Consider the following 19,528-nt stretch of genomic DNA (forward strand, 5'->3'; position numbering starts at 1 on the left):
AAAAATAAATAAAAATAAAAAATACAGCTAACACAATAAAACAATAAAAACATGATAACATGATAATATAATTTAAAAAAAAAACCTGAGTTACCTGTTTTTGCAAACAAAGTCTTCATTTATATATATATATATCATTTATATATATAATATGGTTTCTGTATTCTGTATTTTAAAATAGAAATATGAAAATGTATCATTTAGCACTGTTGCACTTATAGCATTTTTGTTTCCAAAGGTCACATGTGGACTGAAAAAACATCCACAATTCAAAATACAGGTAAAACACAGGTGAAAAATCTATATGAAAAATTCCTTCATATTAACAGTACATTGAGCCCTATTTTTAGGACATTGATACTTTTCTGAGTGTGCACAAGCCCAGTGCCAAACCATTGGCCTTTGAAATGCCTCACCAGCCTCAATGAAATGGCCAAAGGGAGACCCATTGTACTCGCAAGCCCTGCTATGGACTGCCAATCCCCTGCCAACTTTCTAGGTCTTTCATTTTGATTATTTGGAGGGGGAGCAAAGCGTATTTACCAGCATCACATAAATCTGACCCACCCTGGCAGCTCGGTAAGACTCACTGGTATCCTATTTAGGGTATGCAGAGTGAGAAGTATGTGCATGGGTGTGTTATCAACAGATGACACACCATCTGGAGGCTAAAGGTAATGGTGAGATCAAGCACATGGCTGCACACATCGCTGCCGCAGTCTCCACGATGTTCATTAATCATTTCATATTTAATGAATAAAATTCCATGAAGCAATATTAATATGACATGATTGTCCTAACAGTGTCTTAAGGTATGAGTGAGTTCTTGTGCGTAAAAGAGCTTGTGAGATGACATTGAAAAACTGTTTAGACAGTTGTAGGCACTGCAATGGCCCATCTCTTTCTCTCTCTATCTCTCTCTTTCTCTCTCTCCTCGCCCACACATGTGCAGTGGGGGGTGAAAGTGTGTGGGAGAGAGTCCGGTTCCAAACAAGGTGATAAATCGTCAGGTCCAATAACATCAGCTCTTATAGTACTACAACAAAACCACAGAAAGAGAGAGGAAAAGAAACAGCGAGGGGGTGGCATCATCAGACTAATGCGTATTGACATTATGGGGGGATCTGAAATTAAATGGGAAATAAGTCTGCATCATTTATATTTTATTTATTGCATTTGGCAGATCTTGGCACTCTTAAAAATTAAGGTTCTAAAAGGTGGTTTTCGCAATGATGCTATAAAAGAACCATTCTGGGTTCCCCAACAAGTCTCTCAGTGAACAGTTCTTAAGAAAGAAGGGTGCAAAAGCTGACACTATGGTGGTACCTTTTCAAAATGTACACCTTTGTACTTAAGGGTGCATATTAGTACATTAAGTACCTAAGAGTGCCATATAAAAGTACTGTACCATATAAAATTATTCTCAAAGCACCATATCAGATTCTTCATGAAACCATAGATATCAATAAAAAGTTTTATTTTTAAAGTCGCAATCAAAGTCCAGAGATAAGTCCAGATTTTCGCTAGAATGTCCAGTTATGACATATTTATTAAACATGAGACATAAGATTTTTTAAAATTGAAAGCTAACCACAGATAAACTTTGTTCACAATAAGATCTTTAACATGCATTTAGAATATAGGGTAAATTATTTCATGCCAATTTTAAGTTTGTAGTATATTGCAGATTCACTGACTAGGTGTGAAACCTCTCTGAATTGCTGCATTTGTGCAGCTTGAGAAGCGAGTGCAAGCGTCTATATAAATTTGCCACTGCCTGCATTATTTATCTTTTTCTCTGAATTACACTTCACTTTTCATTCATCTCCTCTACTCCTCCTTTCTCTCCCCATCTTTCTCTCTGTGCTTCCGTCACACCCCACAGATCCCCTTCTCCCCTTTCATCATTCTCCTTTTCCTCCCAGAACACGTTCAATTTCAGGCCCCTCCATTTTTTCCTCTATTTACATTCACAATACATCAGTTTTTCAATCAATGCTAAAAACGTGCACTTCAGACTCAAATAAAGCCAGCTAATCTTACAGGGATAAAGCACAGAATAAAAGTCAATAGAGGTTATCTTTGCATAGTACAGCTAAAGCGAAAATGGTTTTAAATGTTGAAATCATTTCCACAATTTATATAGTTTGTAACTGAATGCAAAGGTGATGAAAGTGGCTTCCGAGGCTATGGAATTAAAAGATGTAAGCTAAGACAGAGAGTGTTTTATTAAAATAAGTGTGAGTTTGCAGATATAAAAAAAAAAAATCACAAATCAAAATAGCAGGTATGAGAGAAAGTGACAGCTGTTGAAATCTAAAAAGAAACTTCTATCCCCTTTTTTGATTTAAACCAGATGGATATTAATGTTAAATCACTTCACCTCAATCATATAAAAGTGGGATACAAATATAAACTCTCCAAAGTGATCATGTGATGTGCTACTGTACCTTTGTTGCAATGGATATGCTTACATCTTTGAACTGACATTACTTCAAATATTGTTTATAAGATACACAGCATTTCATTGTCTCACTATATACTGCAAAGCTGCTTCTCTGCTGTAGAGCAATAGGATATGTATCAATATCAGTGACACTAAAAAGGGCACTCGGCCTGGAGGCTCAAGAGGAGGGAAAAATGAATCATTCAACATGTTCTTTACCTCCTTGATAGCTGCCTTTGTCTGGTTCAGTCCCTATCTGTGTCTAGCTGTCAAATCATCTGTGGTAAAAGAATATTCAAATGGTGCACTGGGACCCCAAATGTACCAAAGTGATTCTTTAAGCCATGTTTTTGATCTTCCAACATTAATGTCATGTAGGCCATTCATCAAAACAATGGATGCTTATAAATCACGTCAGGCTGTGATTTTTCATTCTAAATTGAATCTGCAGGGAGGTGGAAAATGCCATGCTATTTCAAAGACAAGTAGCCATAGAGGACATCTAAATAGCTTAATAAGTGTCAAGATGTGCAGAAGATTGCAGATCAGTTTCTCAAAATGCACTGTTTTCATTCACAGGGTTCTTCAATATCACATCATCCTTTATGGGAAAAAAATCAAGGTCACACATTATTTTAAGGTCCAACTCTCGCTATCAAAGGGGTCATATGATGTTACTAAAAAGAACATTATTTTGTGTATTTGGTGTTATGAAATGTGTTTATGCAGTTTAAGGTAAAAAAAACACATTATTTTCCACATTCTGTACATTATTGTTTCTCCTCTATGCCCTCCCTTTCTGAAACGCAAAGTTTTTTACAAAGCTATTTGGTCTGAAAGCGAGCCGTGCTCTGATTGGCCAGCTATTCAGTGCATTGTGATTGGCCGAATGCCTCAAGTGTGTGATGGAAATGTTAAGATCCTTGCCATACTGTGACACGTGTCCCTGTCAGAACACGGGCGCTACAAGACAAAAACAATAAAACCTTTACAAACAATTACAAAGATAGAATTTGTTGCATCCAGTGGGGACATACTGTAATTATGGCTTATAATGACTTATACTGTGTTTTTACGTGCTGTGTTGCATCGCGCCACGCAAACATAAAACCATGTCTGCATTTTTGATCAGAGAAACTACAAACAACAAGCTCTACACTACACCAGCGGTTCTCAGTTCCTGTCCTTGCACCCCCCAGCTCTGCATATTTTGCATGTCTCTCTTTGTTAACACACCTGATTCAGATAATCAGCTCGTTAGAAGTGAGCTCCATGCATGAACTGTGTTCCACTGACATGGTCCCTACACAGTGTTCATTGCTCCCTACTCCCTAAGCAGGAGAAATCTGTTGAAGTTTACCTCACTTCGGAACATTCATTCATGGATTTGCGCTGCGCAACGTCTGAAGCCATAAGAGAAACATACAAAATGTGCAGAGCAGGGGGTCACGAGGACTGAAATTGAGAACTGCTGCTCTACACTGCTCAAAACTCGCGTTTGAATCATCAGTGGCAAATCCTTTACATATGTAAACGTACTTACAGACTGTGAGTCAGAACAGCCGGCATTGTAGTCTTCTCTCCCAGGATCAGGAAACAGTCCTCCATAAAATGTGCTGCACACACTCAAATATTTGGGTTGAACTGTTCTGGAACAGTGTTGTAAATACAACTTAACCACTGATTTCTTGTTGTGTCCTCTTTTGGAAGGCCAAACAAAGTATTTTCACTTTCAAAACGAAACAGTGTCTCCACGAGATGGCGCCGACGGAAACAGTGGGAATCAAACGTTACGCCTTCTTTCTTTGCATGAACATGTGGACAGCGTTATGCAAATCTTCCCACATCATGACGTAGACATGTGGGGGCGTGTTTAAACCAGGCATTTTAGGAGGGCGTGGACGAGTCTCAACTTTCTCTTTGGATTTGAGACTTTAGTCTTTGCAACTTTACAGATCTTCTTTATGCACCAAGAGCTTGTAACACTCCAAAGAGAAAGGAAAACTTGAAATTGCATCATATGACCCCTTTAACAAACCATTAACTACAACCTTTGCATCAGTAAACTCCTAATTTGCTGCTTATTAATAGTTCGTAAGGTAGTTTTTAAATTTTGGTATTAGGTAGGATTTAGGACATAGAATATGGTCATGCAGAATATGTGGTTTATAAGTACTAATAAACAGCCAATATGTGACCCTGGACCACAAAACCAGTCATAAGGGTCAATTTTTCAAAATTGAGATTCATACATCTTCTGAAAGCTGACTCACCCTCAAAGCATCATAGGTGTATATGACTTTCTTCTTTCAGACGAATCCAATCGGAGTTATATTAGAAATTGTCCTGGGCCCTCCAATCATTACAATGGGGGTAAGCGGGTGCTTTTTGTAAACAGTCCAGAAGACGTGAAATAAAGTGCACGCATCCGTAATAAAATGTCTCACACGGCTCCGGAGGGTTAATTTTTTTCAGACTAAAAAGCCTTCATGTAAACACGACATCCAGATTCATCATTCGGAATGAATTCAGTCCAATTGAAACATGTTGTGCATGTAAACATGGCCATGGATCAACCTTGTTGGGTCTGCAACTACATGAATCTTTTTTTTTACGGAAACTGGGAATGTGGTTTTGTTTTCCCAGCATTCTTTGCTTGGGACTGCATGGAAATTGCACAAAAAAACTAAAGAATAACTTTATACAAAGCAATACTACCTTGTAATGATACTACCTTCTACTAGGCCAGTTGAGAGATAATGTGTTAATTAATGTGACTTGTTTCTGCTATTCATTTAATTGGAACATCCCTGAATCTTCATGTCACACAATGTTAAAAGTTGTAGGCCTTTTAAAAATGGGAAAGTGGTGCTCGCATGTTGTCAAACTGACAGGGGAACTCTGTTTGGATAGTACTCTGTGTTAGCAAGTCTCGCTTTGCTTTGTTTGTACGTAAGCGTGGGCAGGAAGCCTCTGTCACATATCCAATCTCAGGGCATTCCTCCCACGGTTAGTTGTCTGAATCGATTATAAATGTATTAATTTTTTTTAAGGCTTCGAGTGCTGAAATTATGCTTGCTATAGCGAGAGAGATTCATCTGGGGGAAGACCAAGACACGGTGGATGCCGCCTCATTAACTCCCAGTCAGAGCCGGGAGAACAAACGATCAGCTTGCACCGCCGCCTTTGCAAAGAACGCCAACGCGGCGTTCCCCATCCTGCGACTTACGCAGCACAGTGTGGAAATGATGGAGGAGGAAGAATTTCTCTTTCGGCTTCAGGAAATCATCGTGGGATAGGTCATTTGTCAACAGAGTGCTGTTAATTCTCTGAGGCAGAACGTACCTCTTCAGTCGCCTGTTACTGTGAGACAATCGGCGTCCCCTGCACGGTGAAGTTAACGTTAACAGTCAGCTGGTTGCAGAAACACTATCTTTTCCGACAGCCATGTACAGCCACTGTCAACTCATTCTCACCATGAGCTAATCCAATTCGTTCATGTTTAACTCCACAGACATTCTGAAAGAATCCACATGGCAGGATTTTCTTAACGTTCATTATGGAATATTCATTATCGTGTCGTCACTGTAACCAAAACATAAGTGACACATTTAACGACTTAAAACTGCTATTCTGCATTATATCCTGTATAAATGAGCAAAACAATAGAGGTAGAAATGGCATTAAAACTTTAGATCGATATATAAACGTTTCTTTAATTACACAAGTAAAAGAAAGGTTTAAGCACCCTCAAAATAATTTAACTAATGGCCCTTTAGCTGTCGTACTATTCGAGTGAGCCAAAAGAACTTCGTAATGAAGAAAAATAAAGGCAACAAATGAAAGCCTAGTGCCAGGATCATCCCGCATTTTTGAGAATGCATGAGCTTGCTCACTCCCTTAATGGTCAGAATAAAATATGGGGAAAAGTACAACTGAGAGAACGCTTGGATAGACTGCAGGAAAAGAGCTCATCACATTTTGAAACTGATGGCTTTCTACACTACTTCAGGTACGTTGATAAGTTTAAATGCGGCTTTGTCAACGGTCCTTTCTGCATCCCTGTTCTTGACAACAAGGCTACTCTGAATAAAGGCGTGTCTCCACGCTACAACAAAGTTGCACTTGCAGTCCCAGAGCGTTATTAATTAGTTCTGTAAAACAATTTCGCTAGAGATACTGCAACATGACATGTAATGCGTGCAAAATGAAGAGTTTACATTTTAAAAGAAAAAAGATGCGGTCCACCTGGAAACATTATAAAAACGAGCTTGAAAAATGAATGGAATAAGGAATAATTATTGCAACACCTCGTTCTTTATTGTTACACATTTTAATTTTAGTATACTATGGCCATATAAGTTGCTTAAAGGAATCCCAAAAAAGCTTTGATCATTGACTCATCCTCATGCCAAACATGACCGTTGTTTTGTGGGGATGAGAGCGACTGACAGCCTGAGTCACGTTAACTTTCTTAGTACGGAAAAAAACATGAAAGTGAACGGTGACTGAGACTGTCAGTTCCTAACATCTCCTAAAACAACATAAGAGTGAATAATAATGACACAGATCATTGGGTGAACAGGTTTTTAAAATTTCAATTGTCAGTTCGTTTAAACCGATAAAGTGCATGCATGGTCCCTGAAAACTACTGCTGACAAAAGCGAATGTTTTCTCGCACTTGCATTTACTCTGCATTTACCGAAGAGTGTCTTTTTACACACTACTAGTTTAAAGCAAACCATGACTGCGAACACTCCTGTACTCATGATATATTTTCCTATTTTTATTCAAAGGCTACAATAAAGGTCACCCGAACATTTAGGAAAGAAATGTGCATTAAATATAGAACGACATAACTTGACATTAGATGTGACATTAACGTCCGGAATGATGCATTTTAAAACAATAGGTTTTTGTTGCAAACTGAAATTGTGTTTACTTCGAGGATATTTTAACCTGTCATCTCTTTGCAGTTTGGATTTTGACGTTGCACAATGGATAACAACATAGTACACTGAAACACTGTACTGTAACATTGTATTGTAAATGTTTATTGTCCATTAGGCCATGCAGAAAACGGTTGCAATAGCTTTCAATAATGATACATTTCAAAACATCCTGTCACGACCTGGGTGTGGAAGAGGCACATTAGCTACTCAGTAAATACAGATTAGACAAAACATGTATAATATGCATTTATGATCTCTTTTTTCACCATGCACTGACGATTCAAGCGCCAGCTGTTTCCTCTGTGGATTTCATAGAGTAATTGCATTTATACATTTTGCTAGTGAGGCAATGCACATCGTGATGAGGATCGTTGGTTCCTTTGTGCACGCTGTCGTATGCAGCTGCATCTGGAAGGGACCGGTCTCGCGCTCCCCGTGTTGTCTAGCCCTCTCTACCCGGCGAAAAAAAGTACCATTTCATTCATCCCGTTTCCTTCCATTCATCTGGGCACTGCAGCGTAGCGAAGACTTGGGGTTCGATCAGCACCAAAATTCTTATCAATGGAGAGGGTGACGTCAATGAGCTAGAGTGACGTGCAGTCACGTGGGCGCAGTGGGGCCGAAATAAAAACACGGAGAGCTGACCGTGGTACTGAAAATATCCCCAACGCGCCGTGCAAGAAAAGCCAACCATACGGCTTACACAAACGAAATCACTGTACAAACAAAACAGCAACATTCAAAGAATTTATTGTTGAAGTGGATTCTTACACGTAGATCACGAGAATAACTTAAATACAAAGTTTGAAGAAGACACAACTGGTGCGTCGGACTGCGCTGCCACTGACAGGATTCCCGGTAAGTCCCGGCTTTCTTTTTATAGTAACAGGCAACAGTGATGGCAGAAGCCGTGGGAAAATAAGTGTATATTGTAATGTGGACAGAAGAAACAAATTAAAAACGTAAAGATTTCGCTGTACTAGCAAGTTATATATATATATATATATATATATATATATATATATATATATATATATATATATATATATATGTGTGTGTGTGTGTGTGTGTGTGTGTTAATATATATATATATATATATATCAAAAATATCTGCATTTAAAAAGAGGAGATAAGAAAAACGTAGAAACTAAAAGTAGGCTATAACATTTAATAAAATCTATATAATTGAATTATTGGTCAAGGAGCTAATGCAGTCTATTAAAACCACTTGTATATAGTATAGTGTATATGTGATTTAATGCATATGTATACTTAGTGATGAAGGTGACGGGGTTGATCAATGGCACAGCTCTTGTAATGATTTTTACCACGCCCTTGCTCATGCTTTCATCATGTTTCTCATCACCATAGCATCAGATACCCAAAATAACAACGTTGAGTCCAATCACAAAAGCACACGAGAGACACTGAGATAAAAACATGTTTTGCTTTGGCTTACCTTGACTTTTGGCGGTTGGGAGTCCAATTTGACTTTTATTTTACATACTTATATGTACCTGCTTATATGGAGCAGATAAATCTTGACATGAAATTTAACAACAGAGCATACATTATCTGTTTTCATGTCTTTCAAATGTTGTTGATTGGGTTCAATTTGGGATAGCAGTAAGGCTCAGTTTAAATCCTAAATCTAATAGATCTGTCTTAAAGCAGAAGATTATAGGCCTACTTGAGGACAAGGCTTCTTAGAGCCGGATTACTTAAGTGCTTTGTTGATGAGAACTCCCCAGTGTGCGCTGTCATTGGCGGCAGTGAAAGAGGGCGTTAGAGTTGTGCTTACATTGTGGAGACACGATTCTTGCAAGACCAAAAAAGTGCATTGGAGAGGAGATACCTACAGACTGTTGTTTTTTAATAAAAATGAGAAAAAAGTTTCTGCAGCATCTAGCAAACACCGATGGCAAACTTTAGACATGTAAATCCGTGCATTGTAAGTCAGTTGGCACATGTTTGACGATTGCTGCAGTGTTTTCTCGTGCAACGACGAGTGAAAATCTAGCCACATAACGAGATTTAACCATAAACATAGGTGTCGTGATGATCAAACCTTGAGCTCCAGGATCGCTTAATTTCAGAGTATTCATTACAAAATGAAAGTGAGATAAGAATGCGGTTTTATTCACGTTCATTGTTTTTGCGCTTCCAAAGCTTTAAAATCCAAATTCCATGGACTGCTTCATCCATATGAGTTTTGTTGTTGTTGTTTTTAAATCTTAAACTTGCTTTTCGTGGTCATACTGAGATCCTCTGATCATCTTTGTATTGCTTACTCATTAACCTCCCACGCATCGGAAGGGCTCCCCGCAAAGGCGCTTTTCCTCCTATACCTTATTAGCACCGCGCCATGTGTGCGAGCAATCACATGCACAAAAGCGCTTCAGAGCCCTCACGAACCGCACCAGCTCAAGCCGCAGAGCCATTTAAAACGCCTTTGCAAAATCAGCTAAGCAGCAGGCAATAAAACATAAATTATAGCTTAACAAAAATATTCCCCACTCAAATGATTAAACCATTTTTGTGCAAAAATATACATACTGTTAAAATGATCTCTTCAGAGTAGAAAAATCCTCATTGGATTATTTGCTAAAGTGTACAATAACATTAGTCCTTCCATTATACAAATCCATTATCCATTATACATATTCCATTATGCAAATGGGTCATGAAATGCTCTCAGGTATCAAAAGCAAATCATTCATACAAATTTATAATTAATATACAGTGACTGTTGCATTCAGGAAGTCTGGAAAGAAGTGAATCATAAAATGTGTCCACCATCTTACCTGAGAAAAATGTTCATCTTGAGCTACATTGCTCTGCATTGATGTGTGATGTTTGTGCTCAAATTCATTTTTTCATTCATTCTAGTACAATTATCACAAAAGGAAATTCAAAACACTATAGAAATATAAAGCACATATATATATATATATATATATATATATATATATATATATATATATATATATATATATATATATATATATATATATATATATAATCAGTTATCTGGCAGTAACAGATTTGAGCATTTTTGAACTTCTGTCTTTCAGGTTCAACACATATGTGCGGTCATGATCTGGTGCCGACAAACTTCAAATGTCCCCTTCATTTTCCTGTTCATGTTATTTAATCTCACAGTCAGTCCTGCAATCTTCAGTCCAGTGACAGCAGATAGAAACACAGTAAGTGATAACTATGCAGCATCCTCCTCTGCTCAGCAACAGGCTCAATATACTCAACCAGCTGAGGAACAGGGCACCCAACATGAGAAAAATGATGAAGGTGATGAGCTTTTCAAAGATGTGGATCCTAGAACCCTAGCAGCGGTCCTTCTCGAAGCCCTCAACCAGCCCCAGAAGGAAAGGATGAGTGAACGAGAAAACGGGGGAGCGGAAGTTGAAAAGGAGAAGGATCTCCAGGGCTCAGACAGAGACAGAGATGGTCACAAAGAGCTAGAGCTGGTCATGGCAGCTGCTGCAGCGCAAGGAGAAGATGAGAAAGAAAGAGAGGAGGAAGAGGAGAAAAAAAGGGCTGAGGAGGAGGAACGGCTAACGGAGAAAGTGACAAGCCGCACCACTAGTCAGACGGTACCATTAAAAGAGCAGGTGGTCCAACAGGAGGGGGCCACAAAAGAGGAGGTGATCAAGGAGGAGGTGAGGCAGGAGCCAGAGAGAGGAGAACTGGCAGAGGAGGAAGAGCAGCTGAGTCCAGAGGAAGTGAAGAATCCGGAGACTATGCTAGAGGAATTCCAGAGCTACAGCACAGCCACTAAGAGAGAGCGTGACACATCCATAGGCCAAAGGGGGAGCCGTGGAGAGTATTTTGATTACCTAGACCGTAATGGCCTCATGAATAATGAGATCAAGTCTAAAGCTAAAGGCAATGACCTAGCACTGTCCAAGAAGAAGCTAAAGTGGCAGCTCGATCAAGAGAAGAACAAAATTCAGCCCTTGCAAAGAGGAGGCAACTTCATGGATGACTTTTCCAACAACCTTGCTGACCCAGAGGAAGAAGATGAGGAAGATCAAGAGGACGAAGAACAGCTGACCCCCGAAGAAGAGGAAACTCGGGCCAAAGCAGAGCAAGAGGAGGTACGCAGACAGGCAGCAGAGGCACAAAGAGCCAAAGCAGAGGAAGAAAAGCTAGCAGACATTGCATCGGACATGCTCCTGAAATACATTGTGAAGCAGGACAAGAAAAAGTACCAAGACAACAATGGAGCAGAAGATAAGCGCTCTGATGAGGAGGACACTAGTGACGACGATGATGACATTGACCCACAGACCATCGATAAGTTGATTGAGATCTCCAGCAAGCTGCATCTTCCAGCTGATGATGTGGTGGACATCATTAACGATGTGGAGAAAAAGAAGAAAAAAGATGCTTCTGAAAATCTCCCATGGCAACGTCCTCTCGTGCCGCCTCCAGCCCCCGTTGCACCTTCTACACTGTTACGTAAACCTCCTCCCTCAAAGCCTCCTCAACCGAACACAAACCCAATAAAAGCCTGGTTCAAAGACAGGGCCTCGGTCAAGCCCAGCAAGCAAGACATTTGGACGAGGCAGCAGTGGCCCTTTCGTAACTACCCTTCCTACAGTTTCTATCAAAAACCCTACCGGGGATATTACCCCATCTACGTCCAGCCTCCAAAACCGAAATCCCGCTACTATCCCAAGCCCTCTTTCTCCCTCAATGATGTCTTGGGAAACTCTCGGGACTATGACTTTGATTACTCCTCCAGACGGAAGTCCCGTCCCTGGGCACAGTCTCGCCAAAGAGTCCAACCAGCTTTCCAGCGAAACTTCTACTTCCCTCACCCTCGGACTTTCAAAGCCGTACCCATGCCTAAACCCCGGTCACCTCCGCGTCGTTGGCCATCCTTTTATTACCCAGCCCGAGCTCCTGTAGTCACCAGGGAAGATGATTACTACAGTCCGCTGAGGCAGCCGCCACAGGACAGCGAAGAGGAGCTGGAGAACTTTATTGAGAGAGTCTTTATGAAACATCCCAGGATGTTTCAGTGAGCAGACTGGGGGGAAAGAACAGAGTGATGAGGAGGAGGAGGAGGAGGAGAGGAAAGCGAAATGGAACAACTTAAAGACTGTTCATGGCCAACATATCATGTTCTGGTTTCTTTTGCTGAATTAAGTTCAGCCATACTCACTCATTTGCCTCAGATTCAAAGTTTAGGATTCAGATTCAACATATTCAGGATCCTCATGTCTAACTAACCACATCTTCCACCCTCCTCCCCCGGAGAGACTGAAAGACCAGCAAAGCTGCTGGAGCGGTGGGAGGAAAGAGTGCTTAAATATCTCAAATACCCAACACTGATGTTCTGCAGACCCCTAGAAGGCCTTCATAAAGGAGCAGATACTTGATAGCATTAAACACTATGTTTTCATCCAATACAAAGACATTCAAGATGGAATCCTGAAAGACTTGCCATTATTATGAAAGCAACTCCATTAAGTCTTAAGTATCTTTTTTGTTTTGTTTTTTATATTTTGGACATTTAAAATCCCAGTGGTCAGTATCATTGGTCATAATGTAGAGAGGGATAGCAAAAAATACTCTAAATGCACCTTTAAGGAATGCAGACGCGCAGATTTATTCAAACAGAGAAACCATTACAGTGCCATAATGGTGGAAATATTCATTTTGTTTATTCTATACACCAAATGTATTAAGTCTTACTTGTACCTCAGAGTATTCTGCTTGAGCATTTACCATTTGTGCGTTCCCTTGTGAAACAAAGGACGCACTCTAAGTCTTGTACATAGAATTAGTTTCTTATCGCTGTCTGCATTTTGAATTTTTTCCTTCGATGTGTTTATACCATTGTTTTTTACGCAAAAAGACAGAAAGCTGGTGCAAAGGACATTCATACATTCCAACGATTTCTAAGAAACAAATCTATTATTTCATATAAGCTGTTTTGGATACAACTTTTAATTGCCTTAAAACACTCTCTTCCCCTTTTCAGATGAGCAGCATTTTTGTCACAGACTAGCTGAAAGGTTTGCTCTCAAGCTCGTAAACTGAAAAGTAGTGATCAGCCTTTCAACATGTTTTACAAATAAAACAATTATATATAAAGATAATTCAAAACATGTATTTCATGTTTGTGGTTTTAAATATGTCAAATGTTAATGGTTTATTCAAGAGTAACCTTGCCCCTACGACATTTACATCTTACCAAAATCAATCGCTGGGCCAATGAGAGCTCGATCAAAAAGCATAGACAATCTATTAAATGATTACAGTTCACATGGGAAGGAAGCAATCCAGATCTACTCAATATCAGTGGTAACATTAAGTGAAAATTGAAATTAGAAAAAACTAAACCTTGTAAAAATGATTAAACTGGCTGAAATGAACCCAAATGAAATTATTCAAAAGTAAGAAACTGGTGCTTGTCAATCTGAAAAAGAAATGTAAGGGGGAGGCATACACAGTTCTAATTTTCTTTAAATGGTCTGAAAGACTGTTAGACGAAAGCTAGGGGAAAAAATGGTTGAGAATAGCTGAAGCAGTGGAGGAGTAAAGTTTCTGCACGTTACTGTAAACTTGCATCTAAAATGTGTTGCTTCTTTGAAGACATTATGAGCATTGAAAAAAAGTATAAAAAAAAAAGATGAATGACTAGTGTATCCAAGTAAAAATGCCGTTAAGTCTTGTGAGGAAAAAATGTTTATGTCCTTTCTAGATGTATCTTGTACGTAACATAATAAACATGCGTTTGCTGGATGTAAATAACCGCATGTTGATGACTAGTTTTGCTACACAGAGAGAAATAAATAAACTTGACTATTTTTTATTAAGATTGTTTTTTTATTCCTTCTTGGAAAGAACATGGTTGTGAGATTTGCTCACGTCATACATTTATTTACACACTAATAGTTCCTGTATATAGCACACTCAAATTAAACAGCACAAATTACTACAATTAAAGTTTTGGTTTACTTGTTCCATTACCAGATGGTACCATAATAGCTTATAACAGAAAGATAAGTATGCTAACACAATATATTTGACAACAAAATTTGCACATAGCACCAAAACAATACTGAGATCGGAGTGCATTACCATAAGGAAGTTAAACATGAACATTCACAGTCCCAGAGTGAAAATCTTTCAAAGATGATCTCTCTAATTAGCTCATTTGATCAGCAATTAGCCCAACAAACTGTGTGAGCCCCTGAGCCAATCAATGCCACATAACATCTCTCTAATTGCATGCCAGGTCAAATTTTCTCTTAGCTTTGATACGGCATACGTGAGCAAATACAGGCATGTATGTGCACACACACATTATTAAGAGACAAAAGAACATTAAAATAGGGCCAGAGGACAGACTTACTGTTGAAAGGGATCATGAAGGGAAAGTGTGGGCTATGTAACAAGAAAGCAAGTGGGGCAGGGGTCTCGACTAATGAGAGACTGAACACATTAGTAGTCCCACTAGGACTGCTGCGTGCAATCAAAGACTTTCAGCAAGGAAGGCTGTTCTGGGGAGAGACGTCCCTCTATCACACCACATGAGACATGTTTAGGAGTGAGGTTTGCTTTGCATTTATGTAAATAAACTTAAAGGGAAAGTTCACTGGGAACAAAGAAAACAAAAAAAAAAAAAGATCTTTGGTGGAATACACCAATAATGTTTTTTTTATGTCTTAAATGCTTTTGTATATACAATGAAAGTCAAAGGGGTCCAAAACAATAATAATAATTAAAATAAAAAAAAAACCTCATCAATCAAAGGCACTGGAAGATATTGTGAAGAAGTAAAAAGCCTTTATTCACATGGCTTTAACATTAAAAACAGCACACATGTGCACGTCCAAAACAATATTGGAAAAAAAAAAATCTTCTTTTATGTTCCATGGAAGAAGAAAAATCATACAGTTTTGCAACAACATGAAAGTGAGTAAATCATGACAACTGTTTTGAAAGAATTTAACTCACCTGCATTAAAAAGCCCATATACAGTACATGATGCCCAAACTAATAACTTTTGTCCTTGCTCATGTTTAATTAGTTACCACACTATAATAAATGATATAAATGTTTTAATTAGTCTTTCTTTCATAAAACAAAACAATGTAAGATCAACTTACCTGTTAAGCAACACTGCATAAGGTATAAAGACTTTTTAATTAATTTAAATAAGTAAAAAATACTAGTAGTACAGTTAGATGCACTTATATAGAAATACTTTCATTCTCTGACATTCACTCTTAAGTTATATCATATGGAGATGAAGTGTCATTTCTCAAGTAAACTCATCTTGTTTCAAAATATACATTTTTAAATTACAAAACACAGATGAAGAATGATTTTTGTAGTGCATTTAGATGGTTTTTTTATTATTCAAACTGTGACTATGAGACAATCTTCTCAGAACAAACTGAATTTGAGCTTTATTTAAAACAACGTGGCAGAGCAGTAAAAAAGTAATATATTGAAAATACATTTATTTCATACTAAGTATAGTTCAAATCTATTAACACAGTATTTATACATATACAGTATTTAGACATTTCGCTCGAGACTTGTGATTTAAAAATTATAATTTAACTTTATTTGGAGTACTACTTGTGCCTATTGCACATTTCTTAATAGTATGCCTAAAATGTGGTTTAATGTCATTATTGATGAGGATTTAAGGATCTTTGAATAATACCAGTCTTTAAATGCAATATATTTAAAGTGTACCTGAAGTGTACTTGCAACAGTTCCACTTTAGCACAATCCCATTTACTTCAGTATATCTTTATTTGGACTTCAGCACTACTTCCACACAATTAAAGTGCATTAAGCATAAAATTAGTTGTTCCAATTTAGTAGACTTGAAGTATACCAGTTTAGTATACCACACGTACTATTGCAGGGTATTTTTGTTAAATAGCCTACATAAATATGTAAATGTATCTGTAGTATACTTAGCATAAAGGCATTTCAAATACATTTTAGAATATTTATTTTTCAATAGGGAACCTTAACGTTAGTAACAGTCTTTTGTGGCTCCAACTTAACCTTTTAAGTAACTACTTATATTAATTTTCCTAATAATTTATTAATATAATTCCATCTCTTACTAGACCCTTCAGCAAAAATTATTACATGACAACCTCAAGGGTACAAAGACAGCAGTTAAACGTGGTTTTGTGAACAAGGACCTTCATATGCAAAGTCCTTAGCACTTAATCACTTGACTCCAGGAATTTTCACTTCGCAATCTTATCATCAGCAAGTACTCAAGACAATGCTGGAAACAAACAAGTAGTGACAATTTCCCATGAATAAATCAATAAAACAAGAAAACGTTGATGAAGGTTTTCATAAGAAACAAAATTAGACTAATGAAATGACTAGTGAAACTGTAATTAACAACAAAAAGGCTTGGAATACAGAGATAGCAAAGAAGTGGCGAGAGGTAGTCAATAATAATGTTAATGAAGAAAGTGAGGGGGTGGCTATGAGAAAGAGAAATAGAGAGAATGGGGCGACGGAGAGGTTGATAAGGAGAGCGCAGCCCACGGAGGAGCAATGATTCATGAGTCACATGGTTGAGAGGTGAGTCATACTCGCTCTACTGCAGAACCCTCAGCCTCCAACACACATCGACAATCCTTTGTCATATTCACTTACTCAAGCACAGCCACTGGGAAGAGTAATTGTCAAATTCAGTCTAACAGACTCTATAATGCCACCCGATTCAATTAAATATAAAGAGAAACATCTAACAATGTGTGTTAAATCCAGTGGTGCACAATCAGGCAATTTTGTACAGAGACAAAAGCCAGAAAAAAGCATGTGCACTTGTCAAAGAGAAAAACACTCCCTTTTTGTGACACCTGCGCACCAGCACACAAACGAAATGACAAACATGATTTCCTTGCCCTGAAGGCTTGCCCAGAAAACAGAGGAATGAAAATGCACTTTGTTCTCTTGATCAAATATCGAATCTGTCCGACATTCTCTATGACTCAAATCCCAACACCCCCGATGCAAGCTGGAAAAAAAAGCTCAGCATAATGGGAAAACCCACGGAAAGCCCATATGTTCCGCCTCCGCTAAAAACAATCTCTGCCAAGTCCATCAGTGTGTTGGCCTGGAGCGGTCTACACATTTCATCATGGAGGTGGGAAGCTCTAGGGTGGGTTTGCCTGTAAATGCTGTCCCAAGATCAGCTTACACTGGCAGTCATCCGAACGAAAACCTCACATCATTTAAAGGGCAAGTCTAAAACAATAAGGCCAAATAACAATACAATGGACTACTCATCGGGACAGAGATAGATTATATAGGGCACCATTTCCAGAGAGGTCTCAAAGGTTAACCTAAACATCACAGGAGTCACATTTATAAAGGTAAAGCGAGGATGAGACTCACTCTTTACAGTGGATGAAGAGTTACTGTCCATAAGGATAATGGGAAAGAAGTAACAACATGACATTAAAAATTCATCACGAGGTAGGCAGAGAGGCCAGGCAATTATGACCGGCAGAAGGAGGTGGGGGAGAAAGTGTGAGAGAGAGAGAGAGAACATGCAGAGGTACTTGGCAGAAATTCAGTTTCCACTGGAGATGCGCTGGTGCCAGATCAATGGAAAAAGACTCATACAGGGGAGAAATGAGGGCAGTCATCCATCAAACCATCAGTGTGAGACCAGCATATTATACTTACCATCATAAAACGTGCTCTACAGAGGCTAAACACTGTTTTAGGTAATCACAAAGACAAGTTTGATTAACTTTTCAATTATAATGATTTGCTCATCAAATGACACACTGTGGAAATGCATCTGCTGCAAAGAGGATGAGGCTGTGTTTTATTGGCTGTGAGTTTCCAGAATTTCCATTATCCTGTGAATTTCTACAGCCAAACATGATGGATCCGTTGCAACAAAAGGGTATAAAAGTGTACTTTTAAGCTCAGTCAGTAGCACAAATTCATCATTAAGACATTTTAACTTAAAAATGTCACTTCTGGATAAAATAATACAACACCTCCAGTGAAAAAGTGTCCTCTCACATCCAGCAACATATTTAGACCAGATGTGGACTTTTTTTTCCACTTGTCAGCAGTGCTTGATCTTGCATATTTCTCTTCTGATTCAGGCAAGATTCATTTTTTCACTGGAGAAAACAATATTATAGATAGAGACAGAGAAGATAGAGAGGTATATATTTTAGCTGGAAGAAGTTGAAAACATCTTGATGATGAATTTATCACAAACAATTAATGGATTGGAGTCATTTGGAGTACTTGTGGATTATTGTGTGGTGTTTGGACTCTCATTCTGACGGCACCCATTCACTGCAATGGATTCACTGGTGAGCAAGTGATGCAAGGCTACATTTCTCTAAAAGTTCTGGTGATGAAACAAACTCATTTACATCTTGGATGGCCTAAAAGTGAGCAAATTTTCAGCAATTTTTCATTTTGGGGTGAACTATTCAACAAGCTGTTGCCCTTAAACAGTACACAAGGTACACTGTTTTCACATTTAAATAATAATTATAAAAGAAAAAAATATGCATCCCTTTACATTGAATATACATTGTTTCAGGCCCACTTTAAATTACCTGTATGGTTTTAATTTGTTTATATTTTTACATGAAAAAATAAGCTCTTTACCTAAAATCTGACAATAATCTTTAAAAAGCTGCATATGGAAAATAATATAAATAAAGCATTTTACACAGAATTTCATGCACTACATGAACGCTGCATGCATATTAGGGTAACAACAACAACAAAAAAACACACATTAGTGGACTTGTAAACAAGCATTATAATCCTAAATCCATTAAAAAGACGAAGACGCATTGCATTTGCATGAAAAACCACAGGATACACAATTAGTCACTAAGTGCTGCAGAAATGCAATTTGACAGGAGGGCGAAAAGCTGAAAGGCACATGATCGTGTCCCTAGAAACAGTCTGCTGTCCATCTCCACTGAGAGGAGATAAAGGAAGACACTGACCAACAGCTGAGCTTATATTTAGACAAAGGAGGGAGGGTTGCAATCACACTGCGGGTCAAATCGTTTGACACCTTCACACTGACGGTGGTGAAAAACACAACCGATTTCTG

General features: G+C 38.4%; 1 protein-coding gene across 1 annotated transcript; it reads left to right on the top strand.

Moving 5' to 3' along the window:
• Positions 1-8,008: 8,008 nt before the first annotated feature.
• On the top strand, positions 8,009-14,181 carry vgf (VGF nerve growth factor inducible). Its single transcript, XM_042727473.1, has 2 exons — positions 8,009-8,256; positions 10,473-14,181. The coding sequence occupies exon 2, from the start codon at positions 10,494-10,496 to the stop codon at positions 12,444-12,446; it is 1,953 nt and encodes a 650-aa protein (XP_042583407.1). The 5' UTR covers positions 8,009-8,256; positions 10,473-10,493; the 3' UTR covers positions 12,447-14,181.
• The last annotated feature ends 5,347 nt before the right edge of the window (positions 14,182-19,528 follow it).

This window comes from Cyprinus carpio, chromosome B7 (genome assembly GCF_018340385.1).
Source record: "Cyprinus carpio isolate SPL01 chromosome B7, ASM1834038v1, whole genome shotgun sequence".
Classification (NCBI taxonomy): Eukaryota; Metazoa; Chordata; class Actinopteri; order Cypriniformes; family Cyprinidae; genus Cyprinus; species Cyprinus carpio.